Source organism: Centruroides vittatus, unplaced genomic scaffold (assembly GCF_030686945.1).
Source record: "Centruroides vittatus isolate TY-2023 unplaced genomic scaffold, ASM3068694v2 contig_3147, whole genome shotgun sequence".
NCBI classification, from domain to species: domain Eukaryota; kingdom Metazoa; phylum Arthropoda; class Arachnida; order Scorpiones; family Buthidae; genus Centruroides; species Centruroides vittatus.
Genome location: NW_027122027.1, coordinates 61172 through 85815, shown reverse-complemented (window position 1 = coordinate 85815; position 24644 = coordinate 61172). Strand labels below are relative to the sequence as shown.

The window sequence follows — 24644 nt, the reverse complement described above, 5'->3', positions numbered from 1 at the left end:
AGTTCGTCACGCTTACAGGCATATTAAAGATGTGCACTAATATGGTAATATTGTCTTATTTACAATTTAACTCTAAACTCTAAAATTTCTTCTTCGTACATAGCCGAGAAGGGAGATGAACGAGACACTGCCCACATAAAAAAGTTACTTATCGGTAATAGCTGCAAACCAGCAAAACTTAGGTCACTTCAACCAATCTTACTAGTCAACTAATAATGGAGGCACTGGCTACCAAACACTTGTTTCTAATGTGATTTGTGTGATTTGGTCGGTTGAAAGTAAATATATAAAACTGTATTGCAAATATAATGGGTTCGTCTTGCAATTGAAGCGGCATTAGAGATTTGCAGTTAATACTTATATGGTGCGGTGGTATGCCTTAATTTTTCTTTATGTATGTTTCCTTTTTATCTACTTCTATATTTTTGGTCTTGGAATAGCTTGTCCATTCTTGTTTCTTTGTGTAACTTCAACGCTGAGGTTGCCCCCTTTTCCTGTCCGATTGCGAAGGATTGATCGGATGAGTTTTGAAGTAGCCCCCGAAAAGCAGAGGTGAAAGGAAGAAACTTTTGGTTGGGTGCACGAGGAGAGTAGACCTTCGGACGAGAGAGAAGCCACGTTGGACACGAGTTCCCTCTTTTAGGAAGAGAAGAACTCCGTGGACCGGCGAAGAACGTCGTCGTAGAAAAGTACGTGGTGTTACCGTCTTCGGAACCGTAACGGACGGGTGGAGGGCGAAGACAAAGAATCGCTATCGATGACTAGATAAGTGAAATTAACAAGGAGATTCTATCTTTCTATCGGGTATTAGAGATCTGGAGCGTCTTTTCTGGTGCTAATACTTCTCCAACTAAAGGATGTTTCTACCTATTGTCATCCAGAACTGTTCCTCACGGTATTGTCTAAGTTGCCATGTCTTGTAACCGGTTGATTTTGTATGAGCAGTAAGCTCCGTGATATGCAAAGTGGCACATGAATGGATCCAGGCTCACGCTATATGTATGCTGGAGGATACTAATAGTTGCTTAATCACTTGTACAACATGACCCATATACTGGGCAAGGTAGGAGTGTTGCATGTACCCAAACCTTGGATACGTGCAACACTCCTACCCTTGACCTGCCCGGCATATGGGTCAGGCTGTACAAACGATTAAGCAACTAATAGCAAGGTTGAGGCCGAAGTTTTAAACGTGAAAATGTGTACGTCAGACATTCGGTGCCGCTTTCCTATAAGCCTAGAAGTTTGACAATGGTGTTTGGAAAGTCGGTGGAATCATGCTCGACATTCCAAACGCCATTGTCAAACTTCTAGGCTTACGGGAAAGTGGTGCCGAACATCCGACGTACACGTTTTCGTGTTTAAAACTTCAGTCTCGACTTTGCTATTTTTGTTAAACCTCAGATCAGAAAACTATTAAATGATAGAAATTTTGAAGCCAGCTGTCTGCTAAAGAACTTGCAGCATGGAAGTTTTTTGTAGTAGCAATGAAAGACTTCATAGGAAAAAGAAAGACAAACAGCTATAAGGCTTTAGTCAAGAATCTTCTGCAAAATTACAAGAATTTCAGTTGCAGAATGTCACTGAAGATGCATTTTCTTCATTCACATCTTGACTTTTTCCCAGAAAACTTCCCAGATGCTGTCAATGGAGAGATTAGAGAGGTGCAAGGGGAGAGATTACATCAAGACATGTGATGTCTAGACAAACTATACTAAGGAAGATAAGATACAGTTATGATGGAAAAGTATTGCAGGTTTTTACAAAAGGAAGACACTACCTCACTCAAAAGAAAAAATTAAATAGGTAAACAGCAGATGTTTTTGCTCTTTCATCTTGTTTTTGAGTATTATAACTTTATTACTAACATGTCATTACAGAATAAAAGTCAAGCTGTCATTACTTCACTAATCTACTTAAATGAATTCATTACATATAAATAAAGTTTGAAAATGTACAAACAAAAATTACTAATATTAATGGAATAAACTGTGCAATTGAAACATTTCAAGTCATCATAACAAAAATTGGTATGTGCTGCACACTTTTCAAAATCCTATCTGAAATCAGCATCCCAAAATTAGTAAAGAATAACAAAAAGTATTCATGTGGTCAAAAACACATGTTGCCATTTGTTATTAGTATTGAGAAATATAAAATTATTAAAGAATGTAAATACATTATAAAATATTTTCTATTCTAAAAAAAGTTTCTCATTATATTGAGTTTATTTATTACCTTGATTTCCAAAACTGTTCACTCCTAAATTAGGACTAGAAGATAATTGCGGACCTAAACTAACAGGAGGACAAAAATCGGTTGCCATTGGCCGAGGACGCTGTCCAATTCCTGCTGGTTGTTGTATTCCTAATGCTTGTTCTTCTGCAGTCAAAACACCTACAACAGCTCTTACCACGGCTTCGTCAACTTGTGACCACGGTTTGGCTGGTGCATGCATTCTGCGTAAGAAAAGAGCATGCCACTTCTGACGAAGATGAAGAGTTAATCGTGCAGCCTGAATAAATAATAAGATTAATTTAAAAACTTATAAAATTATATTACAGGTATACCTCGAGTTACGTCGTTTGTCAAAAAAATATATGGAAAAATAAAAATCGAGTTTAAGTCAGTTTATTTGACTTTAAATCTGTCCGCCACAAACATTGAAGTCGTAATATCACTAGAAAAGCGTTGAAAGCACATAAAATCATATTAAAATATGTACATTTACAGTAAATGTTAATACAATCATCATAAATCCTAAGGAACGAACCATGAAAACATCTGTGTTTTTGTGTTGTCGTCTTATTTAGCGGTCTTTAAGTGCTCATTATTGGTGTTTCCTCCATTATTGGCGTTTAGTTACAAGGTAAATCGAAACTACGACTTACGTCATAACTACACAAGTAAATTCGACTTACGTCGCCTCTCCTGGAACCAATTACCGACGTAAGACGAGGTATACCTGTATTTTGTAATTATACATACATATAAATATACTGCTGGTCATTAAATTGCAACACCAAGAAGGACAAGAAATATCAAAGCCACAGATAACAAGGGTGAAATGATTATATCTTTAGCTCAGTCATAAAAACAGGTTTGACTGTATACAGAAATCAGTATTTTGTGAAGACACCATTGGCAGTAATAACTATTGCTACACTGCCAATCATAGTGAGAAATAGACATCGAATGTGTGCCCGAGATGTCAGTCAATGCTGTTTCAACATGTTGCCAAAGTTCATCTGCTGTGGTTGTGGGCCAATTGTGACGTGTCAGTCATTGCAAGATTGTGGATCACGTTTTCAATAGGCAAAAGATCCAGTGACTGCATGGAACAGGAAGAGGAACATGCTGCTGATTGAGGAATTGTTGGATGATGTGTGCCACATGAGGTTGTGCATTGCCCTATCGGTAAATGGTCCCAGGCAGGGCCTGAAGATAAGGGACAACAACAGGTTCCAGAACTTCAGAGATGTAATTACAGGTGTCCATAAATGCATACTCGAAATGCATACATTCTAGTCATACTAAGCACAAGTATGACTAGAATGTGATGGCACCCTCATACCATATGGCTAAGTGGTGGAACAGCATGGCAATGCATAATGCAGGCTTCACTCAGATTTGGTACTGCCAAAGATGAATGCATCCATCATAGTTGCAGAGAGAAGCAAGATTCATCTGAAACGACGATGTACTGTTCATCTTTCTATGCATGTTGTTCAACATAGAACTGCAACCACTGACAACTGTGAATATACAGTCAAAGGTAGCTTAGATTGATTGCAAATAGACACTTTACAAAATTTTCCCCATACTGTGAAACCATTTGTGCAGAGAATGGCTGTTATGCAACTAGGGATTGCAATCCAGCAGTGTTTTCAATCCAGCCGGATTTTTGCTGGACCAACATCATTCCAGCTGGATCCAACGCAGGATGTATTTTTGGTGCAATAAGGTGTTATCTATCTATCTATCCAGCAATTTATGTTTTTTTTTTAAAGAAATAAAAGTCTCTTAAGTATTTTTAAAAAATGTTTTATTATTTAAACTGGTCACTATAAATCAGTAAAACTTCTTACACATTTAGGTAGTAAACTTAACTTTGATTCGGTTTAACACTCGAGATAGAGATAATTAACTTTAAATGTTAAAGATTACATTATAATTATAATCTAACTAAAGTTAAATAATAGCAAAGGTAATTCTACTAATTAATTTATATTAATATATTATAATAATGTAAGGACAGATAATCAGTGGCTAAGTGGCTATCAGTCTTACCAGTTTTCTTATATAGGCTCTACATGTAAGTCTGTAGTTATTTATAAGTAATTTAATTATTCGTGTTAGTAAAGTAGTGAATAAATAATTAATAGTAGTCTAGCAGTTAGTTATTATTATCACAATTATGAATCACATACATTCATACCATCATATATCTAAGATAATTAAATTAATGAGTATCAGTAACTATTTAACTAACTAGGTAGTCTCAGTTTCTCACTAATTTTCACAATAAAATTGCCTAGTCTAGCCCACTAACCACTTATAGAATAAAAGTTAAAAACTCTTACTTAATGGAATTAGAGTAGAAGTTATAAAATATTAGACTTGTCTTGAATAAAGTATTTTAAAGGATTAAATAAAATTAAATCAATCACTTCTGTAATTTTTTTGACTTTTCTGGAAGTAGGATCTCAAGAAACAAATGGTATTGGCAATGGGAACAAATGGGAAATGGCAATTAGATCAGCAGAGGTAAAAAAGCAGGCAGTGTAGTGTAGAGAGGGGGTGTAGCATGTGCCACACTGAATGGCAACGTTGCTCTCGCTGCTGAGTATAAAGCGGCAACGCTGACAACGTAGACTTTTGTGCCATTATTTAGAAAGTTAACTGAGTATTTGCGAATCCAGCAGGCCGAAGAATACGCTGGATCCAGCAATTGCAATCCCTATATGCAACACACCCTAATTCTTGAGCTAGGATTTATAATATGGCTATACGATATGCAATAGCTGAATGGATAAGATTGGCATTTTATGGAACAGGCACCTCTTGGGCCAAGCTATGCCAACCATATGGTTTTAACATCATCTTTTGATTCTGAATGGCTAAGACATTTGCTCTCTTGTTTAGTGGTGTGGTGTAACTGTTGGAGTCCTTTGATATGAGCACCGATTTTGTGGAAGGATAATCTTCAATCCTGATATTCCATAATTCTCCAATTGTCAAAATCAGAAACCTGCTAATATTCCTTGATGAAGTATACTTAAGTAATCTGTGAGCAAGAATAGTGAGAGAAGACAATTCCAATACTTAAAACTGGCTCTCTGCTCTTCCATCTTATACTGCTTTCAAGGGGCACTACTGGTTCATACAATTTGTATTTGTGTTGTACTGATAATTATTTACAATTGCTAAAAATTGAGACAATCAAATGTGTCTTTCTTGGTGTTGTCAGCTTTAATGGCCTGCAGTTTACATGACAATTATTTACCAAATCAAAATATAGACTGTGAATATAATAGGGAAACTTATGATTTTAACTATATATGACAAGCTAATAATAACACAAAGTTTTAATGACAAAAACAATATTTTAATGAAAACTGACCATAAAATGAAGTGCTTGTGCCTAGCTATTTCTATTTAGGCTATTTATGAATTTGTGATTTGATACTTTACTGAACAGAAAAAATATAACCAAATAACTTAAAAAGGTATCACAGAAAAATGAATTTATACCTATAATTACAGTAAGGTTTAATCTGGCACCAAGGGCGTCGCCAGGGGGAGGAGCAGAGGGGCAGTTGCCCTCCCCTAGAAATTCGAAAAAGTTATTTAAATGCTAAGTTTTAATTAAAATAATCTTCTTAGGCTTCTTGTAAGTTAAAGAAAATGTTTTATTTCAGATATTTCTTTTCCGGTACATAGTAAATGATTAAAACTTTATGAATCGTTTCTATTTTACCTACATACAATTCATATCCTCTATCAATTTGCATCATCTTGCCCCCCCTTACCCATTGGCTGGTGTCGTCCTTGTTTGGCACCATACATTATACACACATTTTGTTGTTTTTCATTGATGACTACTGACTGTAATCAAGAAAATGGCCAGTTCAAGTTACAGTTTAACATACAGACTGTACAGGTGTAAACAGTCTTTATGTTGAAGCATTTGAGCCACCATTCCATATAAGGTGGAATAGCTGTTGCTTTTCTATACAATAAAATTGAAACCTCTTAAGGAACATCCTGCAAGGAACACTACATTTAACAGAGCTATTCATAAATTACTCCTCTTTTGTCCATCCGTTACTCCCACATTTGGTACTGTACAGGCATGCAATCTCTACCAAGTAAGATCAGTTTAGATATAAATGCCATTTTTCACTGGAATGTAATCCTAAAGCTCTGTGGGTGGCCAAACCAATCTTAATATCAGCTTCCACAGTAACACAAAATTAAATACTGCAGACTATATAGGCCTATATCTGCAATAGTTTTCAGGTCTAAAGGGGAGAGGTAACAGAAGGAAGGAGAGTTCAGACTGAGGGAAACAGGGGAGAGAGGCTGATCCTGACCATAGTAAGGGACTTTCTTGAAGGCTTCGTGCAACAAGAACCCTGAGGCTTCAATTAATTGTTGATGAAGACAGTGTCCTTTGATCCTCAATAAAAGGATACGTTAACCTCCCCAAAAAGACAAACAAGGAAATTTCACCGACAATCATCGAAAGTAATCATCGCTGTAAAAAAGGAATCAACCGAGTACGGATACCCCTTTCTTTTCCCTTTCCTTTAATTTTCCATTTCATCTCTATAGTTATTTTTAAATTAGTTGTAAGAAAATCTTTGCAATACATAGTTGTGCTCATTTAACAAAATTGTAAGACGTGGGAATCTTTTTGTTTTGTCGCACGAGTCAATGTGTTATGTCTGTAGTAGCGTCACAGTGTGGCAACACTTCTCCCCACAGTAGTTAGTCTCTTGGACTGGCAGCACCGTTTCTTGCTGCATTTGAATATGTAACAGTCGTGCATTTCAGACACAAATAAAACCTTTTGTTAAGGTAACGTCTTTGTTTCTTCATACCAGTGATTCTTAACAGGGGGGGCCACGGCCCCCTGGGGTCCATAAGAAGTTTGCCGGGGGCTGCCAAATTATGCAAAATTTCCTTCATAATATAATAAAAAGAAAGTTGATGTATAATCAAATATTGTATTGAAAAGTGAAATAAGAAAGATAAAGGTATCCTATTTAGTTTTTTTTATTTATTTCTTATTTCTTCCTACATACAACTTTCTTAGTACAAAAGAAATAAATGCAAATATGCTACTTACACCGCAGTATTTACTTCTTTTATTCCAAAGTAATTCTAAGAAACTATTAATGCTTGGAATTTTAAAAATAATTAAGAAAAATAGTAGGCTTAGTAATAGCTTTGAAAATTTAAATATTTTTGCAAAAGATATGCAAAATATTTTCAACAAGTTGTGGGCGTTTTAGTTTCAGTTTAGTTTCACTTTTAGCATTGACTTTGAATCGAATAATAGTGTATTTCTTTCTTATAATGTGTGTTTAGTTTTAATTATTTATAATTAACCCATAATAATGAGCAAAAAACAGAAAGGAACATTAAAAAATATTTCTAATATATGTAATTGCAGACCGGGACCTTCAAAAAGAAAATATAGTGAAGAAAATACTAGTGAAAGTTCTGATGATGATAGAGTGAAGAATGCAACATAAAAACCACAAGTCCTAAAACTAAAGGTATAAAATTAAGTAACATTAAAATTAGAAAATACGATTGTGATTATATCAAATATGGGTTCGTAAGCATAGAAGTTCAAGGAATTACAAAACCACAATGTGTCATTTACGGTGTAGTTCTCTCCAATGAAACAATGAAACCAAATAAATCGTTGAGGCACGAACAATATAAAAAAATTCTAAGCACGAACAATATAAAAACAAAAGGCAGGATTTTTTTATAAGAAAAAAAGACAAATTGAAAAATCAAAAGATGCTCATAAATGTGACAAGTACTAAAGATAAAGAATTGTTAAAAGCTTCATTTATTGCAGCTCTTCACATTGCTAAAGCAAAGAAACTATTTACAATAGCCAAAGAATTATTAAAACCTGCAATGTTTAATATTTGTAAAGAACTATTTGAACCATTTGTGTCAAACAAAATTAAGGAAATACTTATGTTAAATGATACAATTTGTAATAGGACTATATTGATAGCTAATGATCTTCAGGAGCAGTTAACTCTCAACATAAAAAATTCTCCTTGGTTTTCATTGCAAATTGATGAATCTACAGATATTGCTAACAGGAGTATCTGCTTAGGATAAATGCAATTTATTGATTATATAAAAATGGATATATCTGAAGAATTTCTCTTTTGCATAGATTTAGAAACAGATACAACAGGTGAAAATATATTTAACAAAATCGATTCATTTCTGAATACTAATGGCTTACTCTGGAAAAACTGTGTTGGAATTTGCACAGACGGCGCTGCCTCAACGACCGGTTGTTATAAGGGCGTTACATCGAGAATAAAACGTATTGCGCACGAAAATATAATAACTACTCATTGTTTCATTCATAGGGAACAATTAGCTTCCCAGGAAACGAGTACAGAATTGAATGAAGTTATGATGATTTCAGTAAAAATTATAAATTTCATAAAAGGAAATGCACTAAATTCAAGATTATTTTCAATTTTTTGTGAAGAAGTTAGTGCAGATAATACTTCTCTCCTATTTCACACAGAAGTGAGATGGCTCTCACGAGGAAAAATCTTTAATCGTTTATTTGAATTGAGACTGGAAGTTAAACTTTTTTCAAATGATAAAAAATCCAGCCTATCAAGCTATTTTGACGACAATAATTGGTTTGCTAAACTGTCGTATCCGGCGCACATTTTTACGATTCTAAATCGGTCGAATCTATCTATGCAAGGATCTCAATCTAATAATTTTAATGTGTATAACAAAATTGAGGGTATGAAAATGAAATTACAAAGATGAATCCAAAGAATAGATTCAAATATATATGAAATGTTTCCATTCTATTCACAATTAATCTCTGATTCAAAATTTTGATTTGAGAAACAAAATGTAAATTCCTTAATTAAATGTCATCTTTTAAAATTAATTGATAAATATTTTCCTAATGATAAAGCTCACATTACAAAACTGTGGATTCAAGATCCATACAACAATTATAAAAATACCAATTTATCATCAGCTGATGAAGATACATTATTAGAATTAATAAATGATTGTAATTTGAATTCTGTGTTCAAAACTAAAAGTGTGTCCCAATTTTGGATACAAATTCATGCAGACTATCTTCCCGTTTTCGGCAGGAATGCAAAATTTGCTGCCTTTCGCTAGTACATATTTGTGTAAGAAAGGGTTCTTGACTACGGTGGCTATAAAAACAAAAAAATGCAATCGATTGCAATTAGATGCCTGCGTGCGGACAGCATTACAATCAATTGAACCAAGAATTAACAAATTAGTTGAGGATATTTGGCAGCAGAAATCTCATTGAATTATTTTCAAATATTTTTTTGTTTTTTCTATGAATTTTTAAATGTTTCTTATTTTATTCTTTGTTAAAAATTAATGACTTTTTATGTTTAATTGTGAAGTTTGAATGTTATTTAAATAGATAATGAAATAATAAAGTTATGATTTACATTTATTATATAAAAAAATAAAGCAATAATAAAAAATCAATTTATTATAGATAATTTAACAAATATAAATTATTATTAAAAAAATGGGGGTCACAAAAAAATTATGAAATATTTTGGTGGGTCGCGAGTATAAAAAGGTTAAGAACCACTGCTTTATACTACAATTTATTCGTGTCTGAAACTACTTAGGATGGATAGCCTATTTAAACCTGAATGTTTTTAATGTTGATCCGAATATTAGCGGTTCCTCTCAACAGAGGTCCCATTAGTACAATAAATCGCATAGAACTTCATATCATCAATGGAAATGGATGATGTGAGGAAGTTGAGTCTTCTTGTTAATTTTGTTGGTCCCTTAGTCTACTCTTATATATCAGAGTGCTCTGGATTTCGAGAATGTCATTAAGACTTTGACTGCTCTATATGAGAAGCCTATAAATGTAATTTTCGCTCGTCGTTGTTTAATTAATTGTTGCCGACAACCCGGTGAGTCCGTTGACCAGTATTATCAAAACCTTAAGACATTAAGTAAGGACTGCAATTTCACCTGTGTCTCAGTCGAAGAGTATAAAAGTGAATATGTACGTGATGTTTTTATTGCAGGATTGTTATCACAACAGATACGACAGCAACTTTTGGAAAGCCATACTTTAAAACTTGTAGATGCCTTATCGCAAGCCCGTGCTTTAGAATCTGCCTCCGTTCAGTCTGAAACTTTTGTCTCTAATATTAGTACAGTAAGCGCTATCCATATCTCCAATGAAAAGGAGTTAGCAAAAGAGAATTTAAATAATACCAAAGATAATGCTTTGCCCTCACTTATGTTCAGTAGCTGGCTGCTACTGAACATAAGTGTCCCTATTGTGGTTATATGAAGTACCTTCACAACAGATGCCCTGCTAGAAACGAAGATTGCAACAAATGCAGAAAAAGGAGACTTTTCTAGAGTATGTAAAAGCAAAGGGAGTAAGCCAACTATAGTTGCTGTAACCTAGGCAACTGTTGCTCACAGCCCTTTGGTCTAGAGCTATGGTCAATATACAGCTAAACAACATCTTAGTTTGGGCTCTGGTGGATACTGGCAGTTCCAAAAGTTTCATAGATTATAATTTTGCATTGTGTCATTGCCTCTGAATTATTCCACATTCAGCTCAAGTTTGACTGCTTTAAGATTGACTGTGAGGGGTCGGTGCATAGTTTCTATTAACTTAAAGGGCCATACTTATCCAAAGGTTTCACTATCAGCTTTATCTGGTCTATATGCTGATGTAATTTTAGGGCATGATTTCCTAGCTTTGCATACTAATGTGTCCTTCAAATTTGTTGGCTCTCATAAATCATTGTCAATCTGTTCTGCAGTGTTCACAAATGTGCCACTGGCCCATCTCTTCAAACATTTGTCTAAAGACACAAGGCCTATCGTTACTAAATCTAGGCAGTTCCCTAAACCAGATCAGGATTTTATTGACACAGAAATTAAGAGGTTGATGGCTGAGGATATAATCGAAGAAAGCAATTCACCATGGAGGGCTCAGGTGGTGATTGTATCTGGTCCAAAGAAAAGGTTAGTTATAGACTACTCTCACGCTATTAATAAGTTTACTGAGTTGGATGCATTCCCTCTCCCTAGAATTGATTTGATTCAGAAAATAGCCTCTTATAAAGTTTTTAGTATGATAGATTTGTGTCAAGCCTACAATCAAAATCCCATTTCAAAAGAAGACAAACATTATACAGCATTTGAAGCTTGTAACAAATTGTGGCAGTTTAAAGTGATTAGTTTTGGTCTCACAAATGGTGTTACTGGATTTCAACTTTCCATTTCTCAGTTGATTGCTAAAGAAGACTTAGTCGACAGGTTTGCTTATTTGGATGATGTTACTGTCTGCAGAAGAACATGATTGTAATCTTACTCATTTTATGAACATGGCTCTTAAGTATAACTTAACACTCAACAAAGCGAAATATTCGTTCTCTTCCAGATCTACTTGTATACTAGGTTACCTAATTCAAGGGGGAGCTATACATCCAGATCCCGAGCGTCTAAAGCCCTTGCTAGAATTACCTCTCCCTACGGATATTACATCTCTTCGCCGAACAGTAGGAATGCTGACACACCATGCCCTGTGGTAAAGGGATTTAGTGAGAAAATTAAACCTTTAGCCCAGAGTAAGTCATTTTCACTGCCAACTGAGGCTGCCATGATCTTTTCAGATTTGAAAGCTGAAATATCTCGTTCTACCTTGACTCCTGTTATTGACAATGTGCCCTTTGCTGTTGAAACAGATGTTTCTAACTTTGCTATCGGTGCTATGTTGTCTCAGGAAGGTAAACCTGTAGCTTTCTTCTCACAATCCTTGAATGGTAGTGAGAGAAAACACTCTAGCATAAAGAAGAAAGCATATGCTATAGTTGAGGCATTAAAGAAGTGGAGACATTTCTTAATTGGATGTCATTTTACATTAATTACTGACCAATGTTCTGTAGTTTTCATGTTTCATTCTAAATCTAATAATAAAATTAAGTGATAAGATTTTAAGATGGAGATTGGAACTGTTGTGTTACAAATTGGAACTGTTGTGTTACAAGTTTGATATTATTTACCGTCCTGGTAGTCGGAACACCGTTGCTGATGCTCTATCAAGAATTTGCTGTGCCCTTCCTGATTTGAAGTCACTCTCTGTCCTCCACAACTCTCTCTGCCCAGGAGTAATGCATTTCTATCATTGGATGCATAGTAGGAACTTGCCATTTTCTTTGGAGGAAATAAAGAAATTAACTGCTTCTTGTCTTACCTGTACAGAATTAAAACCAAAATTTCTCTGTCCTTCAAACCACCTTATTACAGCGACGTCTCCCTTTGAACATTTAGACATTGACTTAAAAGGTCCTCTTCCTTCCAAGTCAAGGAACCGTTACCTTCTGGCAATAATAGATGAATATTCAAAATTTCCATTTGCATTCCCCTGCCCAGATATCAGCAGTAGTACTGTTATTAAGTGCCTTCATCAGCTGTTTTCAATCTTTGGAGCCCCATTATATATACATTCAGATAGAGGAGATGCATTCTTATCTCATGAACTTCATTCCTTCCTCACCTCTATTGATGTTGCTTCTAGTTTCTACACACTTTATAATCCCCAGGGTAATGGTCTTTTTGAGAATTATAATAGTATTAGGGATTGCAATTGCTAAATCCCTCATCCAGCAATCCAGCTGGATATAGCACATTCTTCGACCTGCTGATCCACAAATACTCAATTAACTTTCTAAATAAAGGCACAAAAGTCTACATTGTTGGCGTTGCCATTTAGTGCGGCACATGCTACACCCTCTCTCTACACCGCACCGCCTGCTTTTTTACCTCTGCTAATCTAATTGCCAGTTGACTTTCCACTCTTGTTAAATAAAGTGTCTTTGCGCTAAATAAAATAAGTAATTTCTCTTCTAGTCCTGGTGCATAATTCTAATTTATGGTTGGTTACGACGTCAATGAATCACGTGATGGAACGATTTATGATTATTTAATAACTCCGAAATCAACTAGCGTAGAGGCAGAAAGGGCCTTCTCCGCAGTGGGATATACATGCATGTCATTAAGAAGTAGGTTGAGAGACAACACCATCAATACTATTTGTTTCTTGAGATCCTACTTCCAGAAAAGTCAAAAAATAACAGAAGTGATTGATTTAGTTTTATTTTAAAATCAATACTTTAAAATACTTTATTCAAGATAAGACTAATATTTTATAATGTCTACTCTAATTTCATTAAGTAAGAGTTTTTAACTTTTATTCTATAAGTGGTTAGCGGGCTAGACTATGCAATTTTATTGTGAAAATTAGTGAGAAACTGAGACTACCTAGTTAGTTAAATAGTTAATTAAATTAATAGTATCTTAGATACATGATGATATGAATGTATGTGATTCATGATTGTGATAATAATAACTAACTACTAGACTACTACTAATTACTTATTCACTACTTTACTAACACTAATAATTAAATTACTTATAAATAACTACAGACTGATATGTAGAGTCTATATAAGAAAACTGGTAAGACTGATAGCCACTTAGTCACTGATTATTATAAAATATATTATAATAATGTAAGGACTGATATTGAACGGATATTAATTTATATTAATATAAATTAATTAGTAGAATTACCTTTGCTGTTATTTAACTTAAAGATTACATTATAATTATAATTCTAACTGAACATTTAAAGTTAATTATCTCTATCTCGAGTGTTAAACCGAACCAAAGTTAAGTTTAATACCTAAATGTGTAAGAAGTTTTACTGATTTATAGTGACCAGTCTAAATGATAAAAGCTTCTTAAGTATTTAAAAAAAGTGTTTTATTTCTTTAAAAAAAACCATAAATTGCTCGATGGATAGATAGATAGATAGATAACACTTTATTGCACCAAAAATACATCTGCACTGGATCCAGCTGGAATGATGTTGGTCCAGCAAAACTCCAGCTGGATTGAAAACACTGCTAGATTGCAATCCCTAAATGGTATTATTTGGAAGACAATTTCCTTCGCTCTCCACTCGCCTAATCAAAGTATTGATCAGTGGGAAGTTGTACTAGGCGATGCATTACATGCTGTTTGAACTCTCCTATGCACTGATAGAAATTCTATGCCTCGTGAAAGATTTTTCAGACACTCCCGAAAGACAGGAATGGGTATTGGCCTTCCCACTTGGTTGCTATCACTGGAACCTGTCCTACTACATTCACATAACTGCACCAATAAATATGCCGCTCTTGTAGAGGAAGTCCACTTATTGGAGGTTAATCCTAAGTATGCTCATATTCAGTACCCCGATGGACAGACATCGACAGTGTCCCTAAGGCACATTGCGCCTCTAGGCAAACCTTTGCACGAATCCTCGAAAGATGGCACGATCTTCCCTAATATTTCAGCCCAGATTCCCAATCAAGCTAGCTCTGATGTTCAGGCAATGTCTCCTCCACCTTGCAAGAGCAATTCGTATCCCTCCCAAGTTGTAGAAAAAGATATTTTCTCACCCCTGTGGACTCCGCAAGCACGTGGTTTGCGGGTATGAAAGGAAGTGGAAATGAATAGTCGGTAGAAGCGTATAGATAAACAAACAAAGGTTTATTAATTACACACACAAAAAGGGGGAATTGATCGCCTGATTTAAACAGGCAAACAGCGTTCTTAACAAAATTAAGGATGACAATAACACTAAGATTACAACAGTAATTAATCGCGAGACTAAAACTAATACGCGATTAAACCTTAAAAAACTATACAAACATTTACAAGATGGTAGATACCGTCGCCGTATTTCGTGGGACACGTAGTTACGAAATGAGATTCTTCTCGCTGGTTCTTGTCTTTTTTTCTTTTCTTCCTGATCGGCTGCTCTGCTTCGAATCCTTTCTCACGTCTCTTCACCGCTCCAGATCCCCGATCCACGAAACAGAAGAATGAAAAATGCCTCGACACGTGGAAGTCATCCCTTTATATCTCCCACCATCCGGGAGCTTTTTCTTTTCCTCCCACGTGACCCTCCAAATAGCCAATCAAAAACCACGGCACAGCAATGACGACAAAGACGGTACGGTACACAACAAAATGGCCGTGCGTTACATCTAAAACCCGATACAACAACATATACGCGACGCGACATAAACGAAAAGACAAACATATAAATAGAACAATCGAACAAAAAAAAAATACATAAATATATACATATAATTAATAGCGGCGAAGCGCTACACCCCCAACAGAAGTAATCAGATCACCTTGTTCTGCAAGGCAGCACCGTAAGCCTAGTGAAGGACTATATTATGTAATGTAAGTAGGGGAGAATGTAGTAGTGTCACAGTGTGGCAACACTTCTCCCCACAGTAGTTAGTCTCTTGGACTGGCAGCACTGTTTCTCACTGCATTTGAATATGTAACAGTCATGCATTTCAGACACGAATAAAACCTTTTGTTAAGGTAACATCTTTGTCTCTTTATACTACAATGTCTTTTTTGTTTTCTTGGGCAGAGCTGGGCAAACACCCTAGAGTTGGCATCTGAACTCTCTTCTTTGTGCATTGTGTTATCATTTCTTATTAAATCAATTGCTATTACCTAATTTTGTACTATTGTATTATTACCTTCATGGCTATTTGACACAATTGCAAATAAATGAATTTGGTTTAGAGGTAAGTGTTAGGTGCCATCTCTTATCTAAATTAATAATTTTAATTTTAATAATTTAATAAATAATTTAGAACATTGGAAGAAAATAACTGACCGGGGGGCTTGAATCTGCAGCCTCCACTTGCTGTGCAATGTGCTACCAATTATGCCACCCAGACCCCAAGCCAATCATCGCTTCCGGACGTACTTAAATTTCGATATAACCTTCCACAGTTTTTCAATTGCATATTTCACACTATTTTCATACACATTCAGTATGACGCAGGCTTTTAACTCCGCAGGCAGTTTTCCGAGCACTATTTTACTCGAGAAAAAATTTTTAAAAAATTAGTATTTGATATCATAATTAAAAACACACAGGATTTAAAACAGTAGCAATAGTCTGTGACCAAGACTCAACAAATCAAAAAATGTAATATTTTATATTGTTTATATAATATAAAATAGCTCAGTAATTTTAACTCAGTAAACTGTGATAAAATAGCTCCAAAAATTTCTAAAGCATATATTTATGTGAATGTTATGACAGGCTCTAATGAGAGTTAAACTTGCAACTGAAGTTTTGAACCATTGCTTAAAAGAAATGAAAGATTTGTGTCTTTCACTTATTTTAGCAAATAATTTTCTGACAACAAATGAAAATGTCAAATAACTGCCAGACTACATCAGGTTATAATGATGGTACTAATTACTACAGCAGAGTCCTGCTAGTCCGAACTAATTGGGACCGAGCCCTGTTTGGATTAGCAGATTTTCAAATTAACTGAATAATTGAAATAATGCTATTAATACCATTTAAATTCAACTGGAAAATACAAAAAGATGTATATTTTGCAAGCTAAAAAATGTCCTCTCCACCAACTGAAACATGTTTAGATTAGGTGGACATTCAGATTAGTGATGTTTGGATTAGCGGGACTACTGTAATTAAATGCTAAATAAATTTATCAAAAGATGGCACCTAATGCCTATCTCTATGCTAAATTGGTTGATATTTAATTAGTAATTAGTTGCATTATTATAGCCCAGTGTAAATTGACAATTGTTTGGCATTAATAGAAAAATCTGGTTAACAGATATTCATATAAGAGCTCCCATACTTACAAACTTACAATTTGACCATACGTTTAAAACTTAAATTTTGCACGAATTCTGAAGTTATCTTGCTAGTCATGGGATTGTGTCAAAGTCAGTCTTTAGCTAGTAATAAATAATAAACTTTTAATAAATAATTACCATGGATTTATTTCTATTGTATATCATAATTTTTGTTTTTGTGTGAATTCTGACATTCCATCACCACTCATTAGGTTGTTTGGAAGTTGGTAACATTGGAGTAATGACATTTTTCACTATTGTTTGCAATTTTTTTATAAACTTTTACAATTAGTGCTTCAAAGATATGTCCAAAACATAATAGTAAATCTAGCAGTGGAAGTAAAAGCAAGAAGTGTTGCTCTATTACCATGGTATTGCACTTGACATTATAAAATGAAGCAGTTGGAGCAGTTGGAACCTTGGAGCAGTTGGAACAAAGTGCTCTAGGCGCACGAATCACGAGGACACCAACTTAGAAAGAGCAAAATAAAATTTGTAAAAACATTTGTAAAAAAATGTTTGGATTTAGTAATTACAGTAGAGTGTCGTTTATCTGAATCACTTGGGAGTGGGGTTGTTTGGATAACTTATTTTTCGGATAACCGATTATGTACAAAAAAAATATATTAAGCTATCCGATGTTGAAATTTTTCTCTGTTGCGTGTCGCTTCGCATTGAATTTTCGTCGATTTTAAGCCTAATGAAAATTTTTATAATAAGAATCATGGCTATTGTATCCCTAAAAATTATTTCTTTATTTTGTACAAACAAAATAAATATATTGAAAAATATAAAATAAGAAAATTATACTTTCGAAGTTAATCTAGTATCAAAAGCGTTCGATTAAGCACGACATAGTCCAACTGGAAAGCTTTCGGTTAACTGACATTTTGGTTGATTGGCTTTCGAATAAACGACACTCTACCGTAATCAACCGACTATTAGATTTGAATCCGTTCGACAATTTTGTACACTTTTTAAGTGCTTATCACCTGCATATCTTGTTTCATCATCTAATAAAAATATTCCGGAAGGATCAGAATTGTTACAATTGGCATATCCCTCCAACATTTTGCCTAGTTTTGGACCTCAATTGCTTCGACTTAAAATGTGTTTTTATACTCGGATAAAAGAAATCATCACTTCTATATGCAAAGTTGCTGAACTACTTTTAATTCACACTGCACCCTCGAGTAGGTTCTCCAACATTATTGCAGCATGCCTCATTTTTTTAACTTATTTTTTATGGGCAATGACAACAACAGCAGAACAAAGTTTTTTAAAACTAAAATTAATCAAAACTTATTTAAGAAGCAGCATGTCACAACACTGGCTTAGTTCAACTTTTCTTACAATATCATCTTTCAATTTTTCTTTGTCAATCTTTTGAATGCTCCATACATTGTTTATCTGATAATTCGAAATTTCCCAAATAAAACTTTTTAAACCAGATTTTCATATTCAAAGCTTTGGAGCATTTTGGTCATGACTTTTTAAGATTCAAAGGGGATACTTCTCAATAATTACTTTACAAAGGGCCAAACTATCAATAGGCCTATGCTGCTCTTTTGAACCAATTTAAAGCAGCAGTTACTGAAAAAAAACCCAGAATTGCTCAAAAACAGAGCTATTCCGTTATGTTAATGCATCTTCTCATACAAGTCATATTGTTTGAGAGAAATTGGATCAATTGCAATTCCAAGTTTTTCCCCACTCACCATACATACTAGATCTAGTGTCAAGTGATTTTCACCTGTTCCCCAAGCTCAAATTTTTCCTTGCTGGAAAGAAATTGGATGAAGAAGTTATTGCTGCAACAGAGCAGTATCTTAAGCCGATCATTACAGAAAAGGCATAATGGCACTTCGGCACCACTGGTCCAGTGTGTTGAATTTACAAGAGGAATATGTTAAAAAAAAAAAAAATACACCAACTCATGTTTTTCATTTCAAGTCTAATGCCCCTCAAATTTTACCCTCATATTTGCAGGAAAATAGGGGAATAAACTTACTTCTGGTTCAACTCTAAATGATATCCAATCATCCAGTTTAAACATAGCTGTTTTTTGTCCATCATTCTTTTCTTCTACTTCACTATCACTATCTTCAGTGTAGCCTTCCAGACGACCTACAGAATAAAAACAGAAGACCACATCAAGTAAACAAACATATATAAAGTAATAATAAAGTATAAATTATATCTATGTATATTTATAAATATAATTTAAATATTTTTATTTATTTATTGTTTTTTATTAAGTACATTTGGAAACGTCAGAGACGATTGTATTCTACCCCCCTGATAACAAGAAATTAATAATCCCCAATAAAATAACAACAAAATATAAAAGACATAATAAAAATTATCAACAAAGCGAAACAAAAGTTATATTATGTATTATATAAAATAGATTTACATTTATTTTTTAAAAAGTTAAAATCACAATATAGGTATAGTTCCACAGGTTGTGTGTGAGATGCTATACGGTAAAAAAAAAAAAAAAAAATGTTTGTGAGAGAGAAAGGCGAAAATATGGGATGAAGAAGCATGATGTACTGCGGGTTCTTACAGTTGGGATGCAAAGACCTAACCAGTAGTTTGAAATGAAACCCTTGAAGTATTTAAAACAGAGAATGCAATCAAAATATTTTAAAAGATCAGAAAGATTAGGAAGACCAAGGCAAACTCTTGTCACATCGTGGTTATCAGTAAAGGATAAATTGCAGAATTTGTATATCAGAAAATAAACTTTAATTCAGATTGTATTTTTTGAAGCAGATAAGGGCAGCCATGGCCCAGATGGGTAAACAATAATCGACTATTGGCTGAAAATTAGTAAGAAAATTGTTCCGAGTACGGCCTTTGAAGAAATATTTTTTGCAAAAATGCCAGATAAAGCCACATCTAATAGCAAGGGATTTAATAATGTAAGAGATATGATCGTGGAATATTAATTTTTCATCAAGTATGATACCAAGATTGCAATGAGACTGAACATAGTTTATTTTAGAAGAATCAATAAATATGGAATGGTGGTAGGGATTGCGAAGTAGAGAAAAGCACATAATAACGGTTTTATGGATGTTGATTTTTAGATTATAGCTGGCAAAAGTGGAGTGGAATGTAGAATGTAGTGATAATAACCTGAAGGGAGGAAGGATCATTGGATAAAATCTTAATGTCATCGGTGTAAGCAATTATTTTTTTTTATTATTATAACCAAATTGATGTAAAATAAAGAAAGCCAAGTTACAGACTAGCCTCCCTAGACATACGCAACATGTATCCATTGATAAAACATAACAGAATTTTAGAAACATTGAAAATTCATAACTGTAACCAATGGATTATAGACATGATAATCCTTATGTTAGAAAATAACTACTTTATTAGCAACAATAAGTTCTATAGGCAAAATGATGGCATCCCAATGGGTTTGGTAATAAGTCCCATTTAGCATGCCAACTTAGCATGTCCAACATTGATAGGAAAGTCTCCAACATTACGTGCATTATAGATCTACAACGCTACGTGGATGACTGCTTCATTGTTTACGATAATAATATCATACACGCAGACCAGATTCTAGAACTGAAATAAAATAGACACAAATATAAAATTTGACTTAGAACCTGAAAATAACTGCCAGTTACCTTTTTTAGACATTCTTGTCACTAGACTAAACGACAAAACCACTTTTAAAAAATACAAAAAACCGTGCACCGTAAACAGTGTGATGCATTACACTTCTGAAGTACCCAGTTACATAAAGAAAAACATTTTTTACATGTATATATTAACAAAATCATACAACGTACCACTGATGAAATTGATAAAACAACTGAAATACATAATGTATTGGGTTGTTCGGAAAGTAATTTCGTTTTTTCCATAGAAAAATAAATGCAATATTCTTATAATAAATAAATATTTTATTGAATTATATATTGACCATTTCGGTCAAATACCTGTTGTCATTGTTTCTGGTAGTAGCACGATTTCACATTCGTAAAAATTTTGATCGTTGTTTTCAAAAACTGATCCAAGTGATTTTTGACATTGTCATTTCAAGTAAATGTCTTACAGTTAAAAAAAATTTGTATAGACTGGAACAAGTAATAATCTGAGTGTGCCCGATCTGGCAAATACGGTTGGTGTGATAACACATCCCATCTAAGCTATAACAGTTTCTGACAAGTTACCAAACTTGTGTGAAATTTGGCATTACAGGTACAGCATCGATTATCCGGCTCAATTGGGGACCGGGGTTGGTCGGATAACTGAAAAAAACGGATAACCGAAAAGTATGAAAAAATACATTAGTATAGTATATTAGAATATTAGTGTATCCCATGTAATAAGTATATTAGTATATCGCTATTAACCTACCTACTTCACGTGTAATTTTCATCAATGTTAAGCCTAACAAACTTTTTTTTTTAAAATAATAATCGTCGTTATTGTATCGTTAAAAATTATTTCTTTATTTTGCACAAAATAAATACAGTACTGTACTGTATATTAAGAAATATAAAACAAAAAAAAAATATACTCGGGTTACATATTTTACGAAACAAAACACCTTGGTATTTCCAGCAAACAAGTAAAATTTAATAAAATAAAAACGTTTGACTATTTTTAATAGTCCTCTTCAGTTAGACTCTTTAAATTGAAAATGGAACATAAAATAGAATGCTTCTTTAAAAAGAAGAATTAGAACAAAAATAGAATGCCAGCAATAACATCATTTAAATTTAAAATAATAAAATAAAAATAACATGAAATAAAAGTAACATAAAAATAGTACAAATTAAACAGTAAAATAAAACAAAGTATTAATATAATTAATTGTTGAGTAAAAAGATTTCCATGCACTAGAAAGACTATCTACATCTCTATGGTTGATGCAACCTTTGGTATTATGGGCCTTGTAAATCTCTAGTTTTTCAATGTATTTAATAAGATGTTTGTTAGTGGCAGTCTTAATTATGGAAGCTTTATCCCAATAAATATTGACATCTTGTTCTTTTGCGAGAAGGCTGCCAGGACAGTACTGTCCAAGTGTTTAGTAATTGAATATTTATGCTCCTGCAACCTTTGTTTTAAAGACCTCATGGTAGCACCGACATAAACTAACTCTGAATTAAAACAGCAGTCAGTTAATGAGATTCAATATGCCAGTAACAACATCTTATTAAATACATTGAAAAACTAGAGATTTACAAAGCCCATAATACCAAAGGTTGCATCAACCATAGAGATGTAGATAGTCTTTCTAGTGCATGGAAATCTTTTTACTACAACAATTAATTATATTAATACTTTGTTTTATTTTACTGTTTAATTTGTACTATTTTTATGTTACTTTTATTTCATGTTATTTTTATTTTATTATTTTAAATTTAAATGATGTTATTGCTGAGCATTCTATTTTTGTTCTAATTCTTCTTTTTAAAGAAGCATTCTATTTTATGTTCCATTTTCAATTTAAAGAGTCTAACTGAAGAGGACTATTAAAAATAGTCGAAAACGTTTTTATTTTATTAAATTTTACTAGTTTGCTGGAAATACCAAGGTGTTTTGTTTTCATTCTTTATATTCCAGTAAGTGTTTTATTTGTGATTACATATTTTATCATAAACTAGGCCTATACATTAGAAAAAGGAGTCCAAAATTTATATCTTCGACGGAAAACGGATTCCGATTCAGCACGACACACAGTCCTCAGAAAAATCCACACAAAACAAACAACCACTCATAATTAGAAAATTAAGCCTCGTTTAAATAATGGCCTCCCTTTCATAGTCGAGCCATTGTTGCCAGCTTAAAACACGCAAAAATTTAACAACAATAATATTAAAGTAGCCAAGACATAGCCGAATATATTGTTAGCGACACATCACTAGCGGACATTTGAATTTGCCAACTAGAACGCGATCGGTTAACCGACGTGACGGTCGATCTGGGGTACGGCATAATCGGATGACTCTACTGTATCATGGTAAAACACTAAACTTTGTTTGTTGATCAATTCTGGCCTTTCTGTTTGATGATATTACTCAATTTGTTTACTCGACGGCAGTACACTTTCGAATCAATTGTTAAATTGTCTGATAAAAGCTCAAAAAAAAAAATTTCTTTAAAATCCAACCATATAGAGCATCTCTCGTTAATAACATGCAGGAACCCAATATATCGAGCTTTGAAACGAAACCAATTCGTTTTAAGTAATAATAAATGGTTCAATTTAACAGATTTAATCTCTTAGCGATTTCACGCGTTGTTATACGGCAGATCGCTTCGATCGGTACCTTTATTTTGTTTTCGTTGGCTTCGAATGGCCATCCAGAATGTGGTGTATCTTCGATATTAAAATTGCCAGAACGCAATTTTCTAAATCAGTTTTGGCACTGTCTTTCTCTCAACGCATCTTCTCCAAACATGTACCACAATTTTTTTCTTGTTTGAACGGCATTTTTGATTTTTTAGTTATAAAAAAGCAAAATATGCCGAAAATGATGCTTTCGATTTTCCATATTTGATGGGTCACCAAAAAAAAAACAATTGTACAGAATCAAACAAAAATTTTTTACAAATAAGCCTTAAAATGTCAGCTGTCAAAGTATATAATGAAAATGTGGTTTAAAATAAAATTGGCCAGTAAAAATACATCTAATTCCTCTAGTAATAAAAAAACAAAATTACTTTCCGAACAACCCAATAATAAAAATGTTTTTAACGAATGGTTACAGCAAATGCATAATCAGCAACTAGATCAATAATAGGGAAACTAATGAACACAAATATGAAAGCAACAACACCACTTATAAATTTTTCTAAATTTTATACAAACAAAATATTTTTGAAAGAATCAAATTTAAATCAAACAAATATGGTATAATTTTAGTGCTTGAAAAGAATCCCTAGTTTGAATAGGAAGATAAATGCTCATGATAATAATAATAATATATGGAACCAGAGAAATGTAATTTACAAACTCGGTTGTAGCTGCACCGTACCTAAATTTTATATAGGTGAAACTGGCAGAAGTTTAAAGGTTTGGTTTAAAGAACACATATCTGCAATTAAATATAATAATAGTAGTTTGGCTATTGCAGTTCATTGTAACAGTGAAGGTTGCCAAATTATTAAAGACACCGTGAAAATTGTTAAAAAAGAATTCAATACACGAAAAAGGAGAACATTTAGAAATACTAAAAAACAAAGACAAAACGACGAATAACAATACTGGTCAAAAATTACACGAAACATGATATCCATATTTGACCAAGAGGGCCATGAGGGGGAAAGGGGGAGTGTTTAAATGGCCACAAATTTCTTGTTTATTGTGAATCATTTCATCGTGTCACGATTTTACCGTAAATAAGTTTATAATCTCACTCTTTTAACGATGCACATGATTTTTACTTTTTACTTCATCATTCTATTTTATTGTTTTAATGGTAAAACAGTTTCCAATTCATGGTTTTAACAGTGTACTTTTTTTATGTATATTGTTTGCCTCTCACTGCTATTACTACTTTATGTATCGTACCATCATATCTACTGTAAGTTCACAATTTTTACATCTATGTTATATATATTGTTCTGGT

At 33.5% G+C, this 24644-nt stretch overlaps 1 protein-coding gene across 1 annotated transcript in view; it reads right to left on the bottom strand.

Annotated features, from left to right (window-relative positions):
• The window catches only part of LOC136973356 (3'-5' RNA helicase YTHDC2-like), an 84113-nt gene that overhangs the window by 7823 nt on the left and 51646 nt on the right, over nucleotides 1-24644 (bottom strand). Inside the window, 2 exon segments of the mRNA XM_067268090.1 lie at nucleotides 2239-2515; nucleotides 19043-19158. Of these exon segments, the coding sequence (XP_067124191.1) occupies nucleotides 2239-2515; nucleotides 19043-19158 (393 nt within the window).